This window comes from Melopsittacus undulatus, chromosome 9 (genome assembly GCF_012275295.1).
Source record: "Melopsittacus undulatus isolate bMelUnd1 chromosome 9, bMelUnd1.mat.Z, whole genome shotgun sequence".
Lineage (NCBI taxonomy): Eukaryota > Metazoa > Chordata > Aves > Psittaciformes > Psittaculidae > Melopsittacus > Melopsittacus undulatus.
The window spans coordinates 12,229,346-12,250,726 of record NC_047535.1 but is presented as its reverse complement, the minus strand read 5'-3'; the positions used below and the strand labels follow the sequence as shown (position 1 = coordinate 12,250,726).

General features: G+C 51.4%; 1 protein-coding gene across 3 annotated transcripts; it reads left to right on the top strand.

The window, feature by feature from the left end:
- The first annotated feature begins 1,104 nt into the window (after window positions 1–1,104).
- PKM (pyruvate kinase M1/2) lies at window positions 1,105–21,378 on the top strand. Of its 3 annotated transcripts, none has more exons than XM_034066363.1 (11): window positions 1,105–1,233; window positions 6,523–6,692; window positions 7,354–7,445; window positions 10,162–10,293; window positions 10,504–10,690; window positions 11,864–12,134; window positions 12,302–12,452; window positions 13,760–13,912; window positions 17,932–18,098; window positions 20,080–20,261; window positions 20,695–21,378. In XM_034066363.1, exons 2-11 carry the CDS (start codon window positions 6,542–6,544, stop codon window positions 20,799–20,801), a joined length of 1,593 nt encoding a protein of 530 aa, XP_033922254.1. In that variant the 5' UTR covers window positions 1,105–1,233; window positions 6,523–6,541; the 3' UTR covers window positions 20,802–21,378. The 3 variants fall into 3 exon arrangements, with proteins under 3 accessions (XP_033922254.1, XP_005141347.1, XP_030910895.2); XM_005141290.3 differs by lacking the exon at window positions 1,105–1,233 and adding an exon at window positions 6,256–6,310; XM_031055035.2 differs by lacking the exons at window positions 1,105–1,233; window positions 17,932–18,098 and adding exons at window positions 6,256–6,310; window positions 17,283–17,449.
- Window positions 21,379–21,381: the final 3 nt, after the last annotated feature.

The following is a 21,381-nucleotide window of genomic DNA, read 5'->3' as shown; positions in this document are numbered from 1 at the left end:
ACGACCATTTTGGGTCCCCATATGGCTAGTGTGTAGGACAGGATCCCCGGTGTCTCCAGTGAGGGATCCTCATAGTTCCAACATGGGGTGATCAGTTTGGGCCCCCCCATGGCTGGCATGGGGCACCCACAACCTAGGACAGAGTCCCCAGCATCCCCAGTACAGGGTCCACATGGTCCCAGTGCAGGGCGGCCATTTTGAGTCCCCATAGGGCTGGTGCAGTGTTCCCATAGCACAGCACAGGGTTTCCAGTGTCCCCAATATGAGGTCCCTGTGGTCCCAGAACAGGGTGACCACTCTGGGCCCCATGGATGGCACAGTGTCCTCACAGGGGGTCTGCATGGCAGGTCCCCATGTCAGTGACATGTCCCCACATGCAGAAGGGCTATGATGGGTCCCCTGTGTCCCCAGCAAAAGTTCCCCATGGTCCTGGGGCAGGATCTCCAATGCCTCCAGCATGGGATCCTCAGTGTCCTCAGCCCAAGTTCCCCATGGGCCGGGCACAGGGTGCCCCACACAGTGTCCCCAGGGTGTCATCACAGGGTCTCCCTGCCGGAGTCCCCTCCAGCCTGGTGTCCCCATGCTCCCACCTCCGTGACCCCAGCACAGTGTCCCCATGATCAGGGTCCCAATATGCTCTGTGCCTGGCAGTGTTCAAGGCCAGGTTGGACAGTGCCTTTGGTGACATGGTCTAGTGGGAGGTGTCCCTGCCCATGGCAGGGGTTGGAACTGGATGATCTTAGGGTCCTTTCCAATCCAAACCATTCCATGATTTTCCATTCCCCAGCATCCTCGGAGTGGGGAGTTATGAGGCTCAGGATGGCCCATCAGAACCCCAAACGCTCATCACCGCTGCCCGCACGGAGAGAGGGACCGCAGCCCCAGCCCCTTGGGTCCACCAGCGCCCCGCAGCGAGCGGGGTGCTGAGAGCTGTGAGGGGCGCGGCGCCTTTAAGAGCAGCGAAATGAGGCGCGGCGCCTTTAAAGCGGCGGCCACGCTCCGGCTGCGTGTTGCGACTATAGCGTTTTTTGAAGGCCGTGTGCATCCGCTGGAGAAAGGAGTTCCGCCGCCCCGCCTCCTCCCACCCCAGGGGCGGTCGGCGGAGGGATCCGTGGGGGAGCACGGGGCGGTGCTGCGGTCTCTGGGATCACCTTGGGAAGGCGGAGGGGCGGTGCGCAGAGAAGCGGCGGCTCTCGAGGTGGACGGGAGTGGGGCGAGGCTTGGCTGCGGCAGGTAACGGCGGCCTGAGGGGTAGCGGGCGGCGGCAGGCGAACGGCGGTACCGTCCGTACCGTCCGCAGTGCCTTCTACCGCCATCATCATCTTCCCCGTTCCGGCCGTTGGGCGAGGGTCTTCTTCAGGCGACCGTTGGGGGGGGGTATGTGCTTGTGCGCGCATGCGGGGGTCTCGCGGCGCCGAGCACGTGGCGCCGCGGTCGAGTCCCGGCCGCCCGGAGCATCCCGGTCCCGCCGCCCCGGGACAGAGGGGGGGTACGGGGGCGTCTGTGTGTGGGGTCGGTCCCTGAGGCGGGTACCGGGGCAGGGGGGTGGCGAGGGCAGCGTGCGTCCCGCAGCGATGTTGTGAGGTGGAGCTCGGGGCCCCGGTTGCAACATCCCGGCCGCCTTCCTGATGGCCGCGGCTGGACCGGAGTCTTCTGGGAGGCTGAGTCAGATGGAGCGGGAGCGGAGCACTGTGCCGGCCCCCCCTTCATCATCCTCTCTCTCCGTCTTCCCTCCCCCCTCGTCGTCGTCCCCCGTCAGCCCCGTGCCGGCGCTCACGTAAGAGCCGACTCTGAAGGGCATCAGCTTAAATCAGCGTACGGCTCGTTGGACTCAGCGATGCTGCAGTCTCTTTACTCCCCTCTCTTCCTCCGCAAGAGATGGCCCCGTTAGCATTAATCATCTCCCGTAATTTTGCCTGCTTTAACACGTCCGATTGATTTAAACAGTCCCGTGAACTGTGAAAACCTTTAAAACGTGTTGAAACCTTCTTTGCAGGCATGAATAGTGCTTTTATCGGCCAACAGTGGCAACCTCGGAGTGTCTTCTCGGACTCGTAAAAGTCTCTAAACCCCTGCTTTGTTCTGATAAGACAGCTAGTTATCAGCGGCTCCCAGGTTAACAGAAATCACTGCTTTTCGGAGGGTTTTGTGATGTTAATGCCTTAGCTTCCTGGCTACTCCCCTGCCGTGAAGGGCTGCAGCTAAGCCTGACCTGCTTTGGCCTGAAGGTTGGATGACAAAGAGGGTTTTTAGTTATCCACATACCTCTTGGGAAACTCGAGGGTTTCAGTGCAAAAAGCCCATAGCAGGTAATTTTATGCTTGACATCCCGTTTATAAAGCAGAATTTAGGTTAATGCAGAGCAGTGAAGTTTGCTGGCCTCGTGGCTCATGCCAGTGCCAACCTGTTTCCAAGCCATGCGTTGTTAGCAAAGGCGAGGCAGGAAGCTCTGCTGTGAGCCACGTGTTTGCAGTGCGGTCTTTTGCCTGCAAAACCTATCCAAGAAACTTCACTTTCACTAGATAAAGAGCTTGTGGAGACTGTGCCTGCGTTTTCCATGACTGCCTATTTCTTTATCTGCCCCAAACCGTCAGTTTTGTGATAAGCCCAGTTTATTGGCATGATCCTCTGCCGGCGTTAATTCCCTTCCTGCACACCAAACTGATAATTTAATTTTGAGAGGAATAAGCCGTTTCCCGGGCTGGCTGCACCACGTGCTGGGCCTTTATCTCCTCCCAGGGGGAAGGAGGTGCCGGGGCCGCTGCAGCGCGGTGATGGATGGTAGCACGTAGGGAATGGGGCTGCAGTACCTTGGCGCCGCCGCCCAGGCGCGCAGCAGGTCCCCATCCCTCAGGGATGCGGCAGAGGGATCTAGACCTCCATCTAGAGTTATTCAAATGCAAAACCCACCGTAAAACTTTCTTTTATAATGCAAAGAGGATTTCTTTACAGCTTCCTGGAGGCAGCTAGGTGGTTTCTGTTGGCCTGGGGCCAGGCTGGAAGTCTCCTTGTCCTTTGTCAGAGCAGCACCTTCAAGGTTAAATCGGTGGGGGTGCCCACACTACCGATACTTTCGAGATAAGTCTTTTTAGTCGCCAAACACCTCATGCTTGTCACTTCAACTAGCTTACTTTTTTTTTACTAAGTCCTTTATATCTTTGCCCTCAGGGAATGGCAGACTGGGCTAAAGCAAGGCTTATCCCTCTGCATGCAGGAAAGTGCTGATGTTGTCCTGACCCTCCAAGCTCCATAACTCTGAGAGGCCACAGAGGCATCTCCATTGCCACTGTGCAGTGACTGTTGTGGGACTCTCCCCAGTGGAGCTGCAGATCACTGCTGGGGAGAGCATACACCAACTGGGAGCAGATGGTGACTGCTGGGTCTTGTCCAGCCTTGCAGAAAGGAGTTGGCTTTGGGATGGCCATCACTACCTCCTACAAGGGAAGAGCTATTGCCTCCCTCTCTGTAAGAGGGGATGACAGGTTGCTTTAAAGCCTGCCTTGCCACAGAGCTGTGTTTTTATGTTGTTGGGAAATTTTAGCTTCTCCAGTAAGCAAATCTGATGTTTTTCTGGGCTTGTTTTTGGGGGAATCTGAAGGCTTGCCCAGTTTCATAATCCTGCCTGTCTCTCATGTGAGTGCTAACTCAAATCATTCCTGCCTCTGGCCAGGGACACTGGGAGTGAGCAGCCTTGTTGTGCAGCGTCAGTGAGGTTGTGTAACTGAGGCTGACCCATAAAACCCAAATCATCACCCACCATGAGCCTGCCTGCAACATTCACAGGCTGTAACATCTCTGGTGTGGTGATGGTTAATGCTGGTGCTGCGCGGGGATAGTCCTTGCTGCAGTTTCTGCTTCCCTCTGTCACCAATAACAGCAGAGACTTGGCCCAGGGTGGGGGTTGCTGCTGCTTCTGCTCTTTTCTCCATCCCCTGGGCAGATCTGATCAGGAGGTGCAGTGATTTTGGAGATTCTGGGCTGCAGGATGAGCTGGCTGGAGTTAGTCACTTCACTACTGCAGAACACGTCTCTGCCCTCACACGAGCTCTTTCTAGAACATTCAAGAGCCAAGGGAGATACCAGATATCTTGCTTAAAGCACTGGCAGCCCAAGTAATAAGCATGGGGGTTTAATGGTTATTCCTTGAGCAAGGAATTCACATTTATTTGGTGCTGGAAGCATTCAGACTCTGTAGGATATTGCTTACCCCTCTTTCATTGCCCAGCCCAGACTGAGTGCTCTGTGTCTTCAGGCGTCCTTGAAAGTCCGAGCTCCTCTGTTTGAATTAAAAAACCCCAAACCTGGCATAGTGGGAAATGCCAAACATTCCTGTTACATTTGTAAGCCTGCTCCCTCCAGGAGAGCTCAGTCGGTGCTTTGTAGATACAGGATAGTGGGAGGCAGGAGGAAATGTTAGAAAGCAAAGGTTGTTGCTGCTGTGGCACGGTGCTGCAGCCACATGGGTCTGGGATACTTTCTGGCTCCTGTGTTTCTTCTCTCTGCCCGGGACAAGGTCATGGTGTCTCTGATTGACTTTCCTGAGTGCACTGAAGTGATTGTAAAGAGGGTTCTGGCTGGGAACTTCCCTTTATGTACTTACAAGGACTTCATGGGGGTTAAAATTATATTTGCAAGTGACTCGAGTGGGTGGGGGTTTTTCCATGAGAGCTCACATTGCCTATTTTAAAACCCCCCAAGTCATGCTCTGGGTGCAGTTTCCAGCTTGGGATCCTGTTGTTTCATATCCCTCGTTCCCAGAGACTGTGCAGATCCACTTGCCTGTGTGGAAGTGATTTCCCAGCAGAGGCTTGTTGTTTTTGGCATCTGGAGAAGCTTGTGCTGCTCCGCAGGTGTCGGAGGATGCAGCAGCAAGTGTTAGAGGGCTAAAACACAGTGTTTCAGGGCGAGCAGCGGCTTTTCCTATAATAATGAGACTGTCCAGCTTTTTATGTGGGCAGCCTTTCTTGTTGTGACTCCAGTGAATCAGCAACTTCTGGCAGGGCTGAGGGAAAAGAGGTTTTGCCAGGACAAATTATGGTTTTCGCTGCCCTGGCTCCTTTGTGCCGCATGGGAGCGGGTCGATGGTGAGTCAGGGCTGTCTGCGAGAGGATCCGCACGTACGTGGGGCGGGGAGGAGCATTGGTGTGGGCAGGCACATGGCAGGCTGGCAGGGCATCTCCTGCCTCTTCCTCAGAGATGTGACTTCCATCTCTGACGAGGCTTTTGGGGTTATTAGTGCCTCTGTTTCTAACCTGAACGCTCTCAGCTGGCTGATGTGTGCAGTTAACACTGGTGTGTGAGTTACTGGGGGGGGTTTATGTCTGCTTGAGGCAGACAGGACAAACCTGCACAGCAGCCTGTGTTCCCATGAGCATCACAGTAAAGGTGTATCTTCTAGGTGAAGGCAGCTTATGCTGAAAGAGCAGCCTGCTTTGAATATGCCCTGTGTGCCCAGGGGATGGTGTTTGTAGTGGAAGTGTTGTTTGAAGTCAGAGCTGATGATCTGCCCATGCTAGCAGCTACCACCTTACATCACTCTTACCAGAGGCTCCTGGAAAGTCAGCAGTCTCGCCTGGGCGGGTCGAAGAGGACAGACAGCTTTTAGCTGCCAGTGCTGCTTGAGAGCACAGGGACTATGATGCAGCCAGAAATGAGCCATTAGGAATGCCCAGGGGCACCAGTGCTGCTGGGAATGGGCCTCCTCCCATCCTAGTGGACAGTTAATCTTCAGGTTCCTCCTGGGATTGCAGGCTGTTCTTGTGTGGGGATACTCTAGTCCTGTAGAGGCAAGCAGCCTGAGTTCAGAGAGTTGTTGTTTTTGTCCAAACATTGAGAAAAATCAGCAGTTTAAATGTTGTGGTGGTTTGATGCAGTTCTGGGTGAGGGGTAGTGCAGGGGATGAGGCAGACCTGCCGCATCCTCAGTTGAAGAGTCTGTGAGTGTATTAGATCTTCAGTCTTTGTGTTCTCTGCCAAGGTATTGTGTTTAATCAACCCAAGTCTACTTGCTGACACAGGTTTAAAGGATGGGAGTTAAGCTTAGGTGAACATTGCCATGATTAGATGCTCCTCAGCAGAAGATTACCTGTGTAAGAGTGTCCACAGTCATGCTTGCGCCACCCTGTCCCGCTCCCCGGTTGCAATGGGATGTGCACTGGAGGCCTGTAGGAGAAATTACTTGAGAGCTGGGAGGGAGGAGGCAGAGTCTCTGCCTGTGCACTCAAGTGCTTGAATTTTGTTGCGTTGTGTAGCTCCAAGGGAAGACTGGCAATGAAGAGAAGCTATGAAGGGAACATCTGCATAGAAGGCAGGTGAGCTTTGGGTGGTGTATGTGGGGGATGACATGGAAATAGAAGTATGTCTTGCCTGTATCTAAGACTCTCAAGTAGGAACATAAAGATAGCTTGACCCAGTAGCAGCCTGCTTGTTACCTCCGTATTCATCACGTGAGTGTGTTGGTGTCTCTGCTTGATGAGCCAGTTTTCGTGATTCTTAAACCTGGCACCACTTTCTTCTCTTCCAGACATAGGATTCCAGCAACAATGTCGAAGCACCATGATGCAGGGACTGCTTTCATCCAGACCCAGCAGCTGCACGCTGCCATGGCTGACACCTTCCTGGAGCACATGTGCCGCTTGGACATTGACTCGGAGCCAACCATCGCGAGGAACACCGGCATCATCTGCACCATTGGTAGGTGATTCCTCGATAGGAGAGGATTGTAGCTGGGAAGCCCTGTGTGGTGAAACTTGTTAGGGAAATTGGGAGAAGGTTTCAGCTTTCATCCCTTGCCAGGGCTGAACTTGTGTGCTGAAAGAACATGATTTTCCCATGTTTGCCTAACCCATGTTATTGCTAGGAGTGAATCCAGTAGCTGGGGAGCTCAGCACTGCTAAGGCTCTGCTAAGCTTCTCAAGGCAAGTTAAAACAGTCTTTGCTGCTGTAGATATGATCTGCTTCAGTGCTGAGTGAGTCTGTATCCATTAGACCTTTTCTGCAGGAAGCAGCCTGTTGTGAAGGGAGGGGTTATCTCATGATTTTTTCAAAGTTAATATTTAAACTTCTTTGGTGCTTTAGGGCATGTAATGACAGGACAAGGGGGAATGGGTTTAAACTGATAGAGGGGAGATTGAGATTAGGTATAATGGAAGAAATTTTTCCCTGTGAGGGTGCTGAGGCGCTGGCAGAGGGTGCCCAGAGAAGCTGTGGCTGCCCCATCCCTGGCAGTGTTCAAGGCCAGGTTGGTCACAGGGGCTTGGAGCAACCTGGTGGAAGGTGTCCCTGCCTGTGACAGGGGGTTGGAACTCTTGATGTCCTGTTGAAACGTAAACCAATTTGTGATTCTTCCTCCTAGGCCCAGCCTCCCGCTCGGTGGAGAAGCTGAAGGAAATGATTAAATCTGGGATGAATGTTGCCCGCCTCAACTTCTCTCACGGCACTCATGAGGTAAGGGCAGGTCTGAGCTGATAAGGCCTGACTGGATCTTGTGTCTGCTGACTGTCCCTCACAGAAGAGGGAAATCCAGCTCAGTCCTGACTAGTCTTCGTGTTGGAAGGTGAAACTTTTGGGGGAAGCATGCTAGTTGTGCGTGTTGAGCCTGTGTAACTGCTGCTAACAGTTAAGTGTTGAAAGCAGTTCAAGCTGGCTCCACACCCTTCTCTGTACCAGGAAGCCAGGTAAGTGGTATTTGACACTTCATTGCCTGCTGTGAACCCCTTCAGTTCTTCCTCCTGTCCTGCCATTCTCTGTACAAAGCTCCTGCTTGTCAGTTAAGAAAGTCAGAAGCCAGCAGCATTTATCCCTCTCCTGCTGTTCACAGGATCACACAACTGCCAGTTGCTCGTCTTGCTTCATTGCTGGGGGTTTTGCAAGCAGACGAATGAATAACCTTGTCTTAAAAGAGAATTGTTAGTGATTTGAAGTAATTATTGTGCTTAGTTGAAAGAATTGAGCTCCTGGTTTTTCTCAGCCAACTTGCGCTGTGGCGCTCCCGGCAGTCATGAGGTTAGCACCATGATGCTGGGGAGGTGGTGCAGTGAGCATATAGGAATAAGGTCAAAAGAAATCAACACTGTTTGTGGCAGACGAGCCCTTACCAATATAAATAGACAGTCAGTGATACTGGAGGAGCTGAGGATCCCATTCCAGGTTGCCTGGAATGGCACATTGAGCCTTTCTGCTGACTTGTTTTTACCCTGGCTGCCCTCCAGCATTCAAAATGTCAGGCAGTAGCCAGTAGCAGCTGTAGGTGGCTTTACTTACTGAACCATGAGCCTCCTGGGGTGTAAAAGCTTGGCCTCTCACCCTTGTGGCCTTTAAAGGCCACAGGGTGCTGTCAGAATTGAAAGGTCCGATGCTTGCTTAACTGCAGAACCATCAGACCTCAACTAAAGACCCTGGGGCAGTGTCAGTGCATAGCCTGCTGTTAGAATCTGCTGGGAGAAAGAGGAGTATGGAGTAACTCTGCCCCTTACAGTTGCACCCTGCAGCTGGGGGGTGCTGGGGTCTGTTGGCTCACACCATTCTTGCCCAGCGGAGCTGCTGCTGTTGTTTGGACACTTGTTTCCTGAGCTCAAGGACAGGGACTGTGGCTTTCTGCACTGGGTGAGGTCTGATTGTACATTTCATACAGATGAGGTGAGGCTACAGCAGAGTCTGGTCTTGCCATCACCTTCTGTTTTGCTGTTGGCTGTAGCCAGTCTAAGTTTGAGTCTCCTCCTGGTTCCTCCAAAACTTTCCAGTTTCTAGTGAAGCCCCAAAGAGTGTTCATCCATTGCGAGTGCTTCAGTTCTTTCCAGTTCTTGTGTCTGCCCAAAGCATTTAACAGGGCTTCCATTTTAACAGAATTGCTTTAGCGCCTGGCTGCCAGGTTTTTATATAGAAGAAAATTACTTTTACTTCCATCTCTGCCCACATTCTTATTCTGCATATGTAACCCTGGAGGAAGCCAGACTCCTAGGAGCAAGTTACTCCTTGTTATCAAACTAAGAAGTAAAAATCCCAGGAGTCTGGGACCAGGTAAACACAAGGACACTGTCCAGGCAGGATTTCTGAACTGCACACACCTAGACTGGTGTGTGGAAGGGTTGGGCCTTCTCAGTCTCAACTTTCCCCCTCAATCAATAAACTAAATCACACTTCCTGTTCTAGAGTTAGTTATTGCAGTGTGTCTATGGCTGAGGGCACACACATGAACTTTAGCCCAGCTTTTTTCCAGCGCTGCCTTCCTGGTGCTGGGATATTGTCCCTGTGATCGTGAAGTGGGTGTGCAGGCCTCATGTCAAGGCAGGTGACTGGCATGAGGGGAGCAGAGTGCTTTCAAGTGAGTCAGAGCAAAAGCTGCCGGTCTGGCAATGAGAGGGGAAAGGGTATTTCTTATCTACAAAAATCTGTCAAGTGTTATACAATCTGCAGTCAAGGTTATCTCTTTCTGTTGTCTAAGCAAGTAAAATAAACTGATCTGGTCATCTGAAGCTTGTTTGAGGTGGTTTGCATGGGGGTTTCCCCATGGAACTGGCTGTCTGGACACAGGCAGCATTAGCAAAATGCTTTTGCACATGTGGAAGTTGGGAAGTTGGGTGCATGGTGCTGGAATCTTGAACTTCTGCCTGTGATTGCTTTAGGTCTCAAAATAAAATGTGAATACTTCAATAGATAGTGTGCTCTCAGCAAATTTTTTCTTTTATCTTCAAGGGAAGTTGAAGCTTAAGAGTCCTAAAAAAAGCTTGTCTGTCTGCTCACATGTGGGGTCATGAAGAAGGCCATGGGCATTCAGCATTGTGGCAGAGCTTCTGGAAGTGTTCTTCCTAAAGGCCTGTTGGTTGGTGGGCTATCTTAAGATGGCAAGTGTGTGTCCTGATGGAAAATTAACTGAGTGCCTGGGCTGTCTGCTGGCGTTGTCCTTCTGGGGTTACAAGTGGGGCCAGTGAAGGCACAACGATGTAAGTGCTGGGCTCTGCTTTCATGTTGGGAAGGCCACTGTATCCTCATGCTCTGCTTCTGTGGAGGCTCAGTCTGAATTAAACTCTCAAGCTACAACTGAAATTGAATGTAGTGCAAGAGCAGAGCTGTCAGCTGGGGCAGCTTTTGGGGTGTGTAGTGATACTTTTCGTAAGTGTTGGTGTAGAAATGGCCTGAACGTTTCCATCTCTTTCCTCACCAGTATCATGAGGGAACAATCAAGAACGTGCGAGAAGCTACAGAGAGCTTTGCTTCTGATCCCATCACCTACAGACCTGTGGCTATTGCACTGGATACCAAGGGACCTGAAATCCGAACTGGACTCATTAAGGGAGTAAGTTGCTCTTTCTGCCTTTTCTCCCCATCTTTTTCTCCATGTGAGCCTGGATACCCTGATATGGCTGTGGCCTTCCCAAATGAAAAATGTCTCTAGGTGCCAAGGTAATGAGCCATCTACCCAGGTCTGGATGATCAGGTGCTGGCTGGGAGGTGGTTGCGTGCTGTTTTTTAGTGCTTTTGTTGAACTGCATGTTTTGACACGCAGAGCGGCACAGCAGAAGTGGAGCTGAAGAAAGGTGCATCGCTCAAAGTCACCCTGGATAATGCCTTCATGGAGAAATGCGATGAGAATGTCCTGTGGTTGGACTACAAGAACCTCACCAAGGTCGTAGAAATTGGCAGCAAAATCTACGTGGATGACGGTCTGATTTCTTTGGTGGTTAAGGAGAAAGGTGGGTAGCAACTGTTGCAGCTATGCCTGTCTGGTTTTGCCTCTGAACATATTTGTGCTTTCCTTCTGGTAACTGTTTTTTTTTTTTTTTTTTTTTTGCTTGCAGTTGGGTATTAAAGGGCAGGCTGACAGAGTTTGGGTTCTTCAGCCTGGAGCAGACCTTAGGGCAGCTCCAGTGCCTAAATGGGCTACAGGAAACCTGGACAGGGGCTTTGGCCAAGGGCCTGTAGAGACAGGCCAAGGGGAATGGCTTGAACCTGCCAGAACAGGGGTGACTGAGATGAGCTCTTAGGCAGAAGCTCTTCCCTGTGAGGGTGCTGAGGCGCTGGCCCAGGGTGCCCAGAGAAGCTGTGGCTGCCCCATCCCTGGCAGTGTTCAAGGCCAGGTTGGACACGGGCTTGGAGCAAGCTGCTCCAGTGGAAGGTGTCCCTGCCCATGGCAAAGGGCTGGAACTGGATGAGCTTTAAGGACCCTTCTAACCAAAACCATTCTGTGGTATGATTCAATGAGTAAATGGGTGAGAATTTGAACAAAATGTTTTCTACCTCATGTGTAGCAAGTGTCCAAAAACTTCACCTGGTTTCACTGGACTGTCATCTGAACCCCCTTTTCAGTGATGAATGTGTGGAAGGGAAATACAGTGCTCATGATCAAAGCCTGTTCAGTAGTTAAATCCTACTTTTACGCAGGATTTAACTAGTTCTACAGTGTAGACCCTGAGTTTTGTGATTAGAGACAGGACTGGCTTTAACTGATAGGGTAGGGGTGGGGATTCGTGCTTTGTAGTGCTGCCTAAACCACTCTAACCTCAAGGTGTTGCCTCAAATCCCAGTGTGTAGGGAGATGGAACTGGGACTTTCAGGGTCTTAGTTTGGAATTACAGGACTCATGTGCACAAGGGCAGTCTGGCAACTTTTTTTGGGAGTCCCAACCTCCTGCATAGAACAAATGGCATCTTCTCCAAGAGCAGTGCAGGAATGGTTTTAGGGCCAGTCTGTTGTGCTCTCATGGGTAAATTGCAAGCTTGTGTGTTACATAAATGCTCTGAAGAGGCAGATGATGTGCTTTCTTTTGTGCATGGTCACTACTGGCACTCTGAGGCAGGGAGGTGGTGTGGGAGCTCCAGCAGGGAGCTTCTGGTAAACACTTGACTGTAGGAACACATCCATTTCAGGCAAGGACTACGTTGTGACAGAGGTGGAGAACGGCGGCATGCTGGGCAGCAAGAAGGGAGTGAACCTGCCTGGCGCCGCGGTTGACCTGCCTGCAGTCTCTGAGAAGGATATCCAGGATTTAAAATTCGGCGTGGAGCAGAATGTAGATATAGTGTTTGCTTCCTTCATCCGCAAAGCTGCTGATGTCCATGCTGTCAGGAACGTGCTAGGGGAAAAGGGAAAAAACATCAAGATCATCAGCAAGATTGAGAACCATGAGGGTGTGCGCAGGTGAGCTTTTAGAAAGTTTTATGTGGCATTTGATACATATTGTGACTTGGTTTTGGTTTTCTTCCCCCTGCCTTGGGGTTCCAGGATACCGAAATGGCCTGGAGGGGGAGGACAGAAGGTGTTTCACACAGCACATGGGGTAACAAACCTCTTTCTCTTGCTTTCAGGTTTGATGAGATCCTGGAGGCCAGTGATGGCATCATGGTGGCCCGTGGTGACCTGGGCATTGAGATCCCTGCTGAAAAGGTCTTCCTAGCCCAGAAAATGATGATCGGGCGCTGCAACAGAGTTGGTAAACCCGTCATCTGTGCCACTCAGGTACTGGAAATGCAAAGGGAAAAGAGGGTGTGAATGTCAGTAGGTGTCATGGTGTGACTGTTTGCTAGAGTGAGATGCCTAACGCAAAGAGGGTTTGCTCATAGCTTGAGGTGCTGCTTTTAAAGATGTTTGAGATCTTCAGCAGGAAGGTTACAGGACCTCTGTGGCTGCTGAAGGTTTTACCCCTTGAAGGCACTATGAGACTTTTGGGCTGAATAACCAAATCCGGGGGAATAAGGTGGCATGTGCTTTTGCCTTGGCATCTTGTAGCAGCACATCTGTGTCTAACAGAACACTTGTGAAGGTTCCCAGGTGTACTAAAAGATGTGCCCACACTGCAGCATCAGAAGGAACTGAGGGAAGGATCCATTCCCTCATTATTCTGGGAGTGGGAGAAGGAGAGCTGGTGCTCAGCTTCACTGGTTCCGGTAGATGTCATGTGTGCATGGCCCTCAGGCACTGGGAGGACTGGTTTTGTGGCTGCACTTGCTCTGTGCATTGGCTGTGAAAGCAAAAGCTGTCTCTAAATTGTAGCCACTAGGCAGGGCTGTGTGTTGCAGTGGTGTATGCTCCTTCCTCTTCCTGTATTGCAGCTGAAATGCAGCCTCAGGTGGTGTTTCCTAAGTGGTGTTTGGCCAGTGGTGAGCTGCAGCTGGGGAAAGCTGAGCACTTGGGCAAGACAGAAGAGCTGGCCAGGCTGTGGTGTGTGGAGGGATCCTGGCTTCTGGGAGAAGGGGGCAGGGAGAGCTAATGGGAAGGAGGAACTTTTTCTTGTGAAAGCTGTTGTTTGCTGCTCTCCTCAGAGCAAATGCTTTGGAGGCAGGTGGCAGCTGTTCTGAGATTACATGGTTAAGAACTTGAAATCTTGTGTTGGATGAAGATGACTTTAGTTGGTGCAAGACCTCGCTGTTCACCTATTCCCAGATGAAAGAAACAATCCCCAAGGTACTAATTTGGGAACGTGTGGCTGGATTTCAGCTTCTATAGAGCTCAGAGTTCCTTGGGCCAAGTCCTGTGCTGGAAAGTTCAACTGGAAAGTTGGAGTATTGGGTCTTTGGTGTTGTGTGGGTTAAATCTTCCTAGAAAGGGAGTGAATGAGGAACAGAAATAAAACTGTGAGTTGGTTTTTCTTGCAGGAAGATGCTTTGATTCAAAACTGGTCCCTCACCATCCTGTACACATGATAGAACTCTTCAAGCTGCATTCTGTCTTCTGTCCTACATATAAAGTACATTGAAGTGCACTAGTGAAAAAGCAACAGCTTCCTTCTGCAATGTCTTGATTCCTTTGGCTTTCCTCTTTTCCAGATGCTGGAAAGCATGATCAAGAAGCCTCGCCCAACCCGCGCCGAGGGCAGTGATGTTGCTAATGCAGTCTTGGATGGAGCTGACTGTATCATGCTCTCCGGAGAGACTGCCAAGGGAGACTACCCACTGGAGGCTGTGCGCATGCAGCATGCTGTGAGTACTGCCTTGGCTCCTGGGAGCAATCCTCCATTGCTCCCATCTTCCATCTGAGCCAGGCACCAGGAGATCTAAATATGGCTTGGGTTGGGTGGCAGCATTTCACAGTCCAAAGTAATGGAATCAACTGGGTTAAGAAAAAGCCCTTTAAGCTCATCCAGTCCAACCATCCCCAGCACTGCCAAGGCCACCCCTAACCCATGGCACTGAAGCCTCGTCTCCACACTGTGAACACTTGCAGGGCTGGTGACTGCAGCCCTGCCCTGGGCAGCCTGTTCCAATGCCTGAGCACCCTCTGGGGAAGGAATTGTTCCTCAGCTCAAGTCTAAACCTGCCCTGGCGCAGCTTGAGGCCGTTTCTTCATGCTCTGAGTGTGTCTTTATGTAGTGTGGTCCTGAGGGCTTGAAACCTCACTTTGTGCACTCCCAACCATGGCCAGGCAGAGCTGAGAACTGCACTGCAGTGCTCCAAAATATAAACCTCACATTTCTCACACATTATTCGTGTTTAGGCTAGGGCAAAGAGGGGGGTTGCCATTATCTTGGCTTGAGTTTCTTCAAATGCCCTATTTGTCCCGGCATATTAAATGCCTTAAACTTCTCCAAGGTCGAGGAGCTGCTTAAGCAGTTTATCTGTAGATAATGAAAGGTGTGGGCTGACTCTGGGGGTGGGGGAGGCTCCTGAGCCTGGTTTGCAGCACTGGTGTGCTTAGGGTTGGGGTGTGTGTTGCATGAGTACCAACAGCACCGTGGTTTTCTATGCCTGAACTGCCAGAAACCTCTGCTCTGCTTCGAGTTCACCCAGCTCACATTGCTGTTGCTGCTGGAAACCTGATGAGTGTCCAAGTGTTGCTTCTCCTCAGTTACCAGTGCTGTGACTTGCAGCAGTGCTAACTCCTACCAGTTTTATGTGCAATTCAGGTTATAGAGATGAATCAACTCAGCTAGTGTTTGTTTGCAGTGCATTATGGAAGTAATCTTTTATCTGGGCGATACGTATATTGGGGTTTTTTGGGGTGTAAACTGCAAAATAATGACTTCACGTAACCAGTAACTGCTGGTTTACAGGCTGAACACTAACGATGCAACTGAAAGGTTCTTCCTCAGTTTTCACCTCCTAAATCACAAGGGCTGACTTTCTACCAAGACTTGGAAACCTGTTGGAGGAACCCTTCTATCTGGGCTTCCATTCTGGCATTAAGTCCTAGGCTCAGGCAGGTTGTATTGTACCTGTACCCTGAGCTCAGGATCCATTGCATGTGCTTCCCTCTTGCTGCAGACCTGGGAATTGTGTCACCTGTGCTATGCCAGGCCTCTGGAGAAACACTGAAGGTTTAAACCTTCTGTGCAGAGGAGTAAATACAGATTCACTTTGTTTAACCTAACATGGCCAGGCAGCAGGGTGCCAACTGTACGATGGTAGGAGCACAGCCCCTTTCATCTGAGCTGACTGGCTTTGGTGTTAATTGAGAGAAGCCCCAGCAGTAGTGCGCTGGGTAACCACGGTCTGAACATCTGCAGCATGGCCAGAGCAGCTGAATATTTCCATTGGAAATGGCCACGGGGTCACAGCAGGGAGAGAGCTCTGGTGAAGGGGCTCCTCTGTACATTCCCTGGCCTGAAACTGGTGTCAGTTTGGGTTTTTGTACTTACCCAGTGCTGCTACTGGTGTATCCCATGTAAAGCTCCCTCTGTAGTGAGGTGTAGACAGTAAACGTGGGTTGTCAGGTCAGGGTCTGCTCTATGTAGTATCCCTGCACTTCTCTGAGCCCTGACCTGTTCATCCCCATCCTAGCAGCTTTCCTGGGACTCCACAGTGGTTTGCTCAGTGATCCCTTTTCACTCTCCTCTTGGAAACAAACTTGCTTTTCAGTACCTGGCATCTCTGTGACAAAAATACGCTGTGCCTCAAGATTAGTAGCAAGCTTCTGAATACTGGCAGGCTGTTTTCTGCTTGTGGGAGTGGGATTCCTTCCAATTCCAGTCCACATTCCACAGCTGTCTTCAGATGTCACCCTGGCCATGCTGTCTGACAGGACCGAGGCTTAGGTAGCTGCCATTTTCCTCTTTCCCACCTCCCCCCTGGTACCTCTGCACATGTAACAGCTGGAACTCCTCTGGCCTTTTCTGTGTGGGTAATGGCAGTGGTGGTGTGGAGTTAAGGACTGGGCTGCTGTTCCTGCCTGTCACATGTGTCCTGGTATTTTTAGACATAAGATACTTAACTACTTTGGCTTAAACTGGTATCTGTGGAAGAGGGATAGTTCCTGGCATCATGTAAAGCAATTAATTAACATTGGAATAGCAAAATTGATATTTGGACTGTGTCTAATGACAAAGCCATTTACTCTGATGGCACTTTCTGCTCAAACATAACTTGTCATGCTTTGTATAGTGGCTGCTCAATTTCCAAAACAACTGAATGGAGTTGTTCTCAAAAAGATGATGAACCTTTGCATGCCTTTCTGGTCTCTACAAGCCTTCTTTATTGGGTTGTCAGGGGCTAATGCAACCTTCTGAGATGAGAATCGCCTTTAAACATGAGGATGAACAGATCACTGAACCTGTGGCAAATGCTTAGTCTGAACAGAAAGCTCTTAGATGTGCCTCTTTACCTTGTCTGGCACTGTACAAACACCTCAACGTGTTGTGACAACCCTATAAGGAAGACTTGTTCCTATTTTTATTTCTCTATTACTGAAAGAGAAGTTGTTATAGCATTTGGTGAAACTTTATTGGCTCTCAGGTTAAACTAAGTACTGGCTCTCAAACTAAACTAAATCTAATAAAGCTGAGAGACAGTCTCCCAAATTCAGGCTGATGCTGAAAGCACACTGATGGTGTGGGCTCCATGAAGACTGTTCCAGTAGTGCTGTGTGGTGTTGGGAGGATCCTGGGAAGGAGACATGGAGTTACAGAGGTTTCCTCTGGAGGAACTGTGGGCAGGACCATCAGCAGGCTGGTAGATGGCATGAGAGTCTCTCAAGGAAGTAATAAGCAGCTGCAACAAAGCGCTCTGACTCTGAGCTGGTTTGTTCTGCTCCTTGAAAAGCAGTCAGTGTTTGCCTGCTCTGAAAGGGCTCCAAAATACAGCAGGAATAGCACCTATAGATCGCTGGCCCCATGACCAGTGCCCACCAGTTCAGTGATGTGGTGGAGCAGCCAGCGTGGCTGTCGTGTTTCTGGGCTGTGTTCAGCAAACTCCCAACCTGAGAGCCAAGAAGAGCTTCACAGCTTGACCTTTAATATCCTCTCGCATGCATTACTATGATGATTAAGGCAATTAATGTGATCTCATGTTCCTCTGGTGTATCTTTCCTCCTTTTCTTTCCTCTCTCCTCCTCCGTTGCTCCTGCTCGGGGCTGCAGATCGCTCGTGAGGCTGAGGCCGCAATGTTCCATCGTCAGCTGTTCGAAGAGATTTTACGCCTCAATGTTAACAACAGAGACCCTGCTGATGCCATGGCAGTAGGCGCAGTGGAGGCCTCTTTTAAGTGCTTAGCTCCAGCCCTGATAGTTCTGACCGAGTCTGGCAGGTAGGGCTCAGAGAGGGGGCTTGGTGCCATGAACACAAATACACTCCCTTTTAGCACTGCCAATGCTTAGCAAGCGGTTCACGTCTGCCCTATCAGCCTTGTGCAAGTGCTGCGGTCTGAGCTGACTTCTTCTCTGTGGCAGGAAGGGACTCCGTAGGCAGGAGCAGAGCAAGAGTGCCTGGCAGTTGGCATGAATGTCCGCGAGTGTGGGCTCGGCAGGGTGAGGTGACTCCGGAGGTGCCACCAATTCGGCAAAGAAACCTTGAGGACCAACTGGTTCCTCTCTAACCATGTGCTGTTTGGGTGCCTGCGTGTTGCGGCATTGCCCCAGATAATCTGTGCTTGCTGATTGGCACCTCCTGTGTCAAAGCTAATGGTGTTTGTGTGACACCTTGTGATGGAGCACCTTGCCCTGCCCCTGCTGCCCCGAGTGCCTGATGCGAGTGTTGTGTTGTCTTCCCGAACGCGTGTTGCTCTTATAGATTGCCCGGGAGGCCGAAGCCGCCATCTTTCACAGGCAGTTGTTTGAGGAACTGCGTCGTCTGACATCCCTCAACTGTGATCCCACGGAGGCCGCTGCTGTTGGCGCTGTGGAAGCGTCCTTCAAGTGCTGCAGCGGGGCCATTATTGTCCTCACCAAGTCCGGAAGGTAGGAGGTGACAGGTTCCCCCAGGTCAAGACAACCTCATGACAGGGTGGGGGAAGGAGACTCGCATAAAGATGGCTTTGAAAGGAGAGCCATAGTGGTGAAGCTGGGCTTTGGCAGTGACTGAGAGCCCAGCTCCCTGCTGCAGTGCTGGTTCCCTGGAGATGGGCAGACATCTGGAACATCTGCACGTAAAGAACCTCAAAGTTCCTCCGTCTGCTTCTGCCAGCGTGGCATCAGCACCAAACCCTGCCTCCCCTTCCAGATGGGAATGGCATCTCTGCCAGCAGTGCTGGCTGGAAGAGTCAAGGGAAAAACAGTGGTGCAGCTTCAGTTCACATTCCTTGGCAAGAAATCCTTGATGTAACATGTTCAGTGGATGCAGAATCCATTTCATTTATTTATTTAAATAAGGGCCTTGGCCTTTCATAGGAGCATCCAAATTCTTGGTCCCCTGCTGACCCCTTCAGGCAGCAGCCCTGCTTGCCTAAGCCTGAGGGGTGAAGAGAGCCTGCTTAGGATTGTTAGGGAGGAAAATGGCGAGTTGGAAATGTCTTCCTCATGCCCCTACCTGTGTTAACCTCGCTGACCAGGCAGGCACCAGCAGCCATGTGCTGCCTGTGCTCGCAGATGAGCTCATTGCCTTGGCTGCAGGTATGTGACAGCAACATGAATGCACTGGGGCCATTAGAGTCTGGGATTTCCATCCAGCAATGTGAGTAGAGACTCACTTTTCCGGCAATGGAAAGGGAGCTGGAGCTGATCAGCTTTTCTATCTAGAGGAATTAGGCTGCCCATTCCCAAAGCACGTCTGACCCTAAGTCTCCGACTGCTTCTGGAATTGCTTGCACTGGATTTGGACCAAAGGAATAGTGCAGCAGCAGAGATGTGATTAGATGCACAGTCTGCCTGAAGATTTGGACCATCGGTGAATCCTTCACCTAAATTTACAGCTTCAAATAGTTTGAAGCAGCTGCCTCCTGCTGAAAAGAGGAGTGACTGTAACACCCAGTCTGGACACCCTCATGCTTCTGATGTTCCTTGTGAAAGGTTCCACCTCACAGTTGACCTTTCTAAAGAGATTGGAACTCTGAATAGTTTTACCTGTGGATTCGGTTATAGCCCTTGAGTACCTGCATGGCCTAGAGCTGCCAGGAGGCAGTGTGGGAAGGATTGTCCGAGAGCTGGCACATGTATTTGGGGGCTTTGAGCAGCAGTCCTGAATGTTCGAGCTTGGCTCCACTACATGAGGCTGCAAAAGCCTGTGGAGATCCTGACACACTTCGTCGGAAAGATGGAGCTGTAAACACCACAGTTTCCATCTCCCATTTGCAGTGCTCAGGGAGAAGGAAGCTGCAGTCCCACCCAGGGTGTGCTGCTTCCTCTTTTAGGTGTTTTTAAGGCCCAATGTTCCACTCTCAATTTTGACCATGGTGACATTTGCTTCCTGTTGGGTGCAAGAGCAGAGCTCTGTGTGGAGCACCCGGCCTGTGCACTGCCTTCATCAGGTGAACGTGGCTGGGAGACAAATGGCTTCAGTGCAGGCTCTTCCCATCCTGTGAACCGGGAGCTCTTCAAAACAGAGGGAGCTTGCAGGAGCCCCCATTGAGATGCCAAGGACTGCTTGCAGAGGCTGGAATAAATGGCACCTCGCCACCTTAACATAGCAACGGAGACAAATACATGCTTGTTTTCGGGACCAAAACACCCAGATTCGTGCTTTAAACGTGGAGGCGAGATGGTGGTCACCACTGCCAAGGGTGCTGGCCTGCCTATTTGCCAAACTGGGAATTTGGAGGAGCATCCAGCTGGTTTGGTGAGCTTGGCTCTTGCTAGTATCTCCCATAGGTCATCCTCTGATCCCTCCAGGGGTGTGTGGAGTTCACTGGGCAAACCTGGCTGCTGCTTGTGCTGCTGTGGCTGTACACAGGCTCCCCCCATGCCTGTAGTGTGGTGCTTCACCCTCTGTGTGTTGTCCTTGCAGGTCTGCACACCTCGTGTCCCGGTACCGCCCGCGGGCTCCCATCATCGCCGTGACCCGCAATGACCAGACTGCGCGCCAGGCACACCTCTACCGCGGCATCTTCCCTGTCCTCTGCAAAGAGCCAGCCCTGGATGCCTGGGCTGAGGACGTGGACGTCCGCGTCAACCTGGGCATGAATGTCGGTGAGTGAGGCCACACCGGGAATTGGGCGGGTTGGGACATGGGGATCCTGAGCCCCAAAGGTGCTTTTGGGGGGTCCCACTGGCAACAAAGGGAAAGGAGCTGGCTAGCTGTGTGGTAACAGTGTCTGTTTGGGAAACGGGATGGCAGTTGCATGAATGCAACTGCATCCGCTTGGGCAATGGGCTGGCAGGATTGGCTTTTAACGTGGTGCTTGTCCTGAAGGACATGAGAAGCCTGGAATGGGGTGGTTCCTTTCCTATTCCCTCTCCCAGTTCTGTGCTGTGGAATTCTCAGCTTCTTGTCCCAGTGGAGCCCAAAACAGGGGGGGGGGGGGGGGCAGCGATGGGGTCTTGATACCAACTTGGGTGACCCTCCGCATGGGTGGGTGCTGTGATGTGACAAGCCCTGACCCCTCTCTCTGTTCTCTCCTAGGCAAAGCACGTGGGTTCTTCAAGAGCGGTGACCTGGTCATTGTGCTGACAGGCTGGCGCCCTGGCTCTGGCTACACCAACACCATGCGTGTGGTGCCCGTTCCTTGAGCGACTTGATTCCGACCAGCACCAACCACCTTCCCCCTTCCCCTTGCTCCCCTCTCCCCTCGCGTTAGGCCCGCCATCGCTTGTGCTGTTCTTCTCCCTAGTGTGGACGTAGGTTGCTAAACACCACCCAGTGCAGCATCAGCAGGGGGAAGAGACCTTAAATCACTAAAAGTACATACTTGAAGTGTTTAGTTTTTTTTAAACCCTCTCCCCGTAGTTAAGTCGTGCCCTGGTCGATGTTGGAGTCAGCTTAGTGAGTTCTTGTCAGTGTAGGACTGGCCTCAGGGTTTGGGGTGATGGGGCAGGGGCGAGGTGATGGTGGCCAACACTTCCACTGTCCCCTCCTCGCTGGAGGCACAGACCAAATCTGAGATTTATCCAGCTCCTCACCTTGTTTGTCCCAGGGGTGAGGGTAGAAGAGGGGTGTTCCCCTCCCCTGCACTCCCCTCTCTGCACTGTCACCATGTCAGTTGTGTGTGTGTGTGTCCTCAGAGCCTTCTGCACCCTGCACTCTACTGGTCCCTGGGGCGGTCAGAGCACCACTGTTCATCAATAAAGAGAAGCTGAAGCACCCACACCT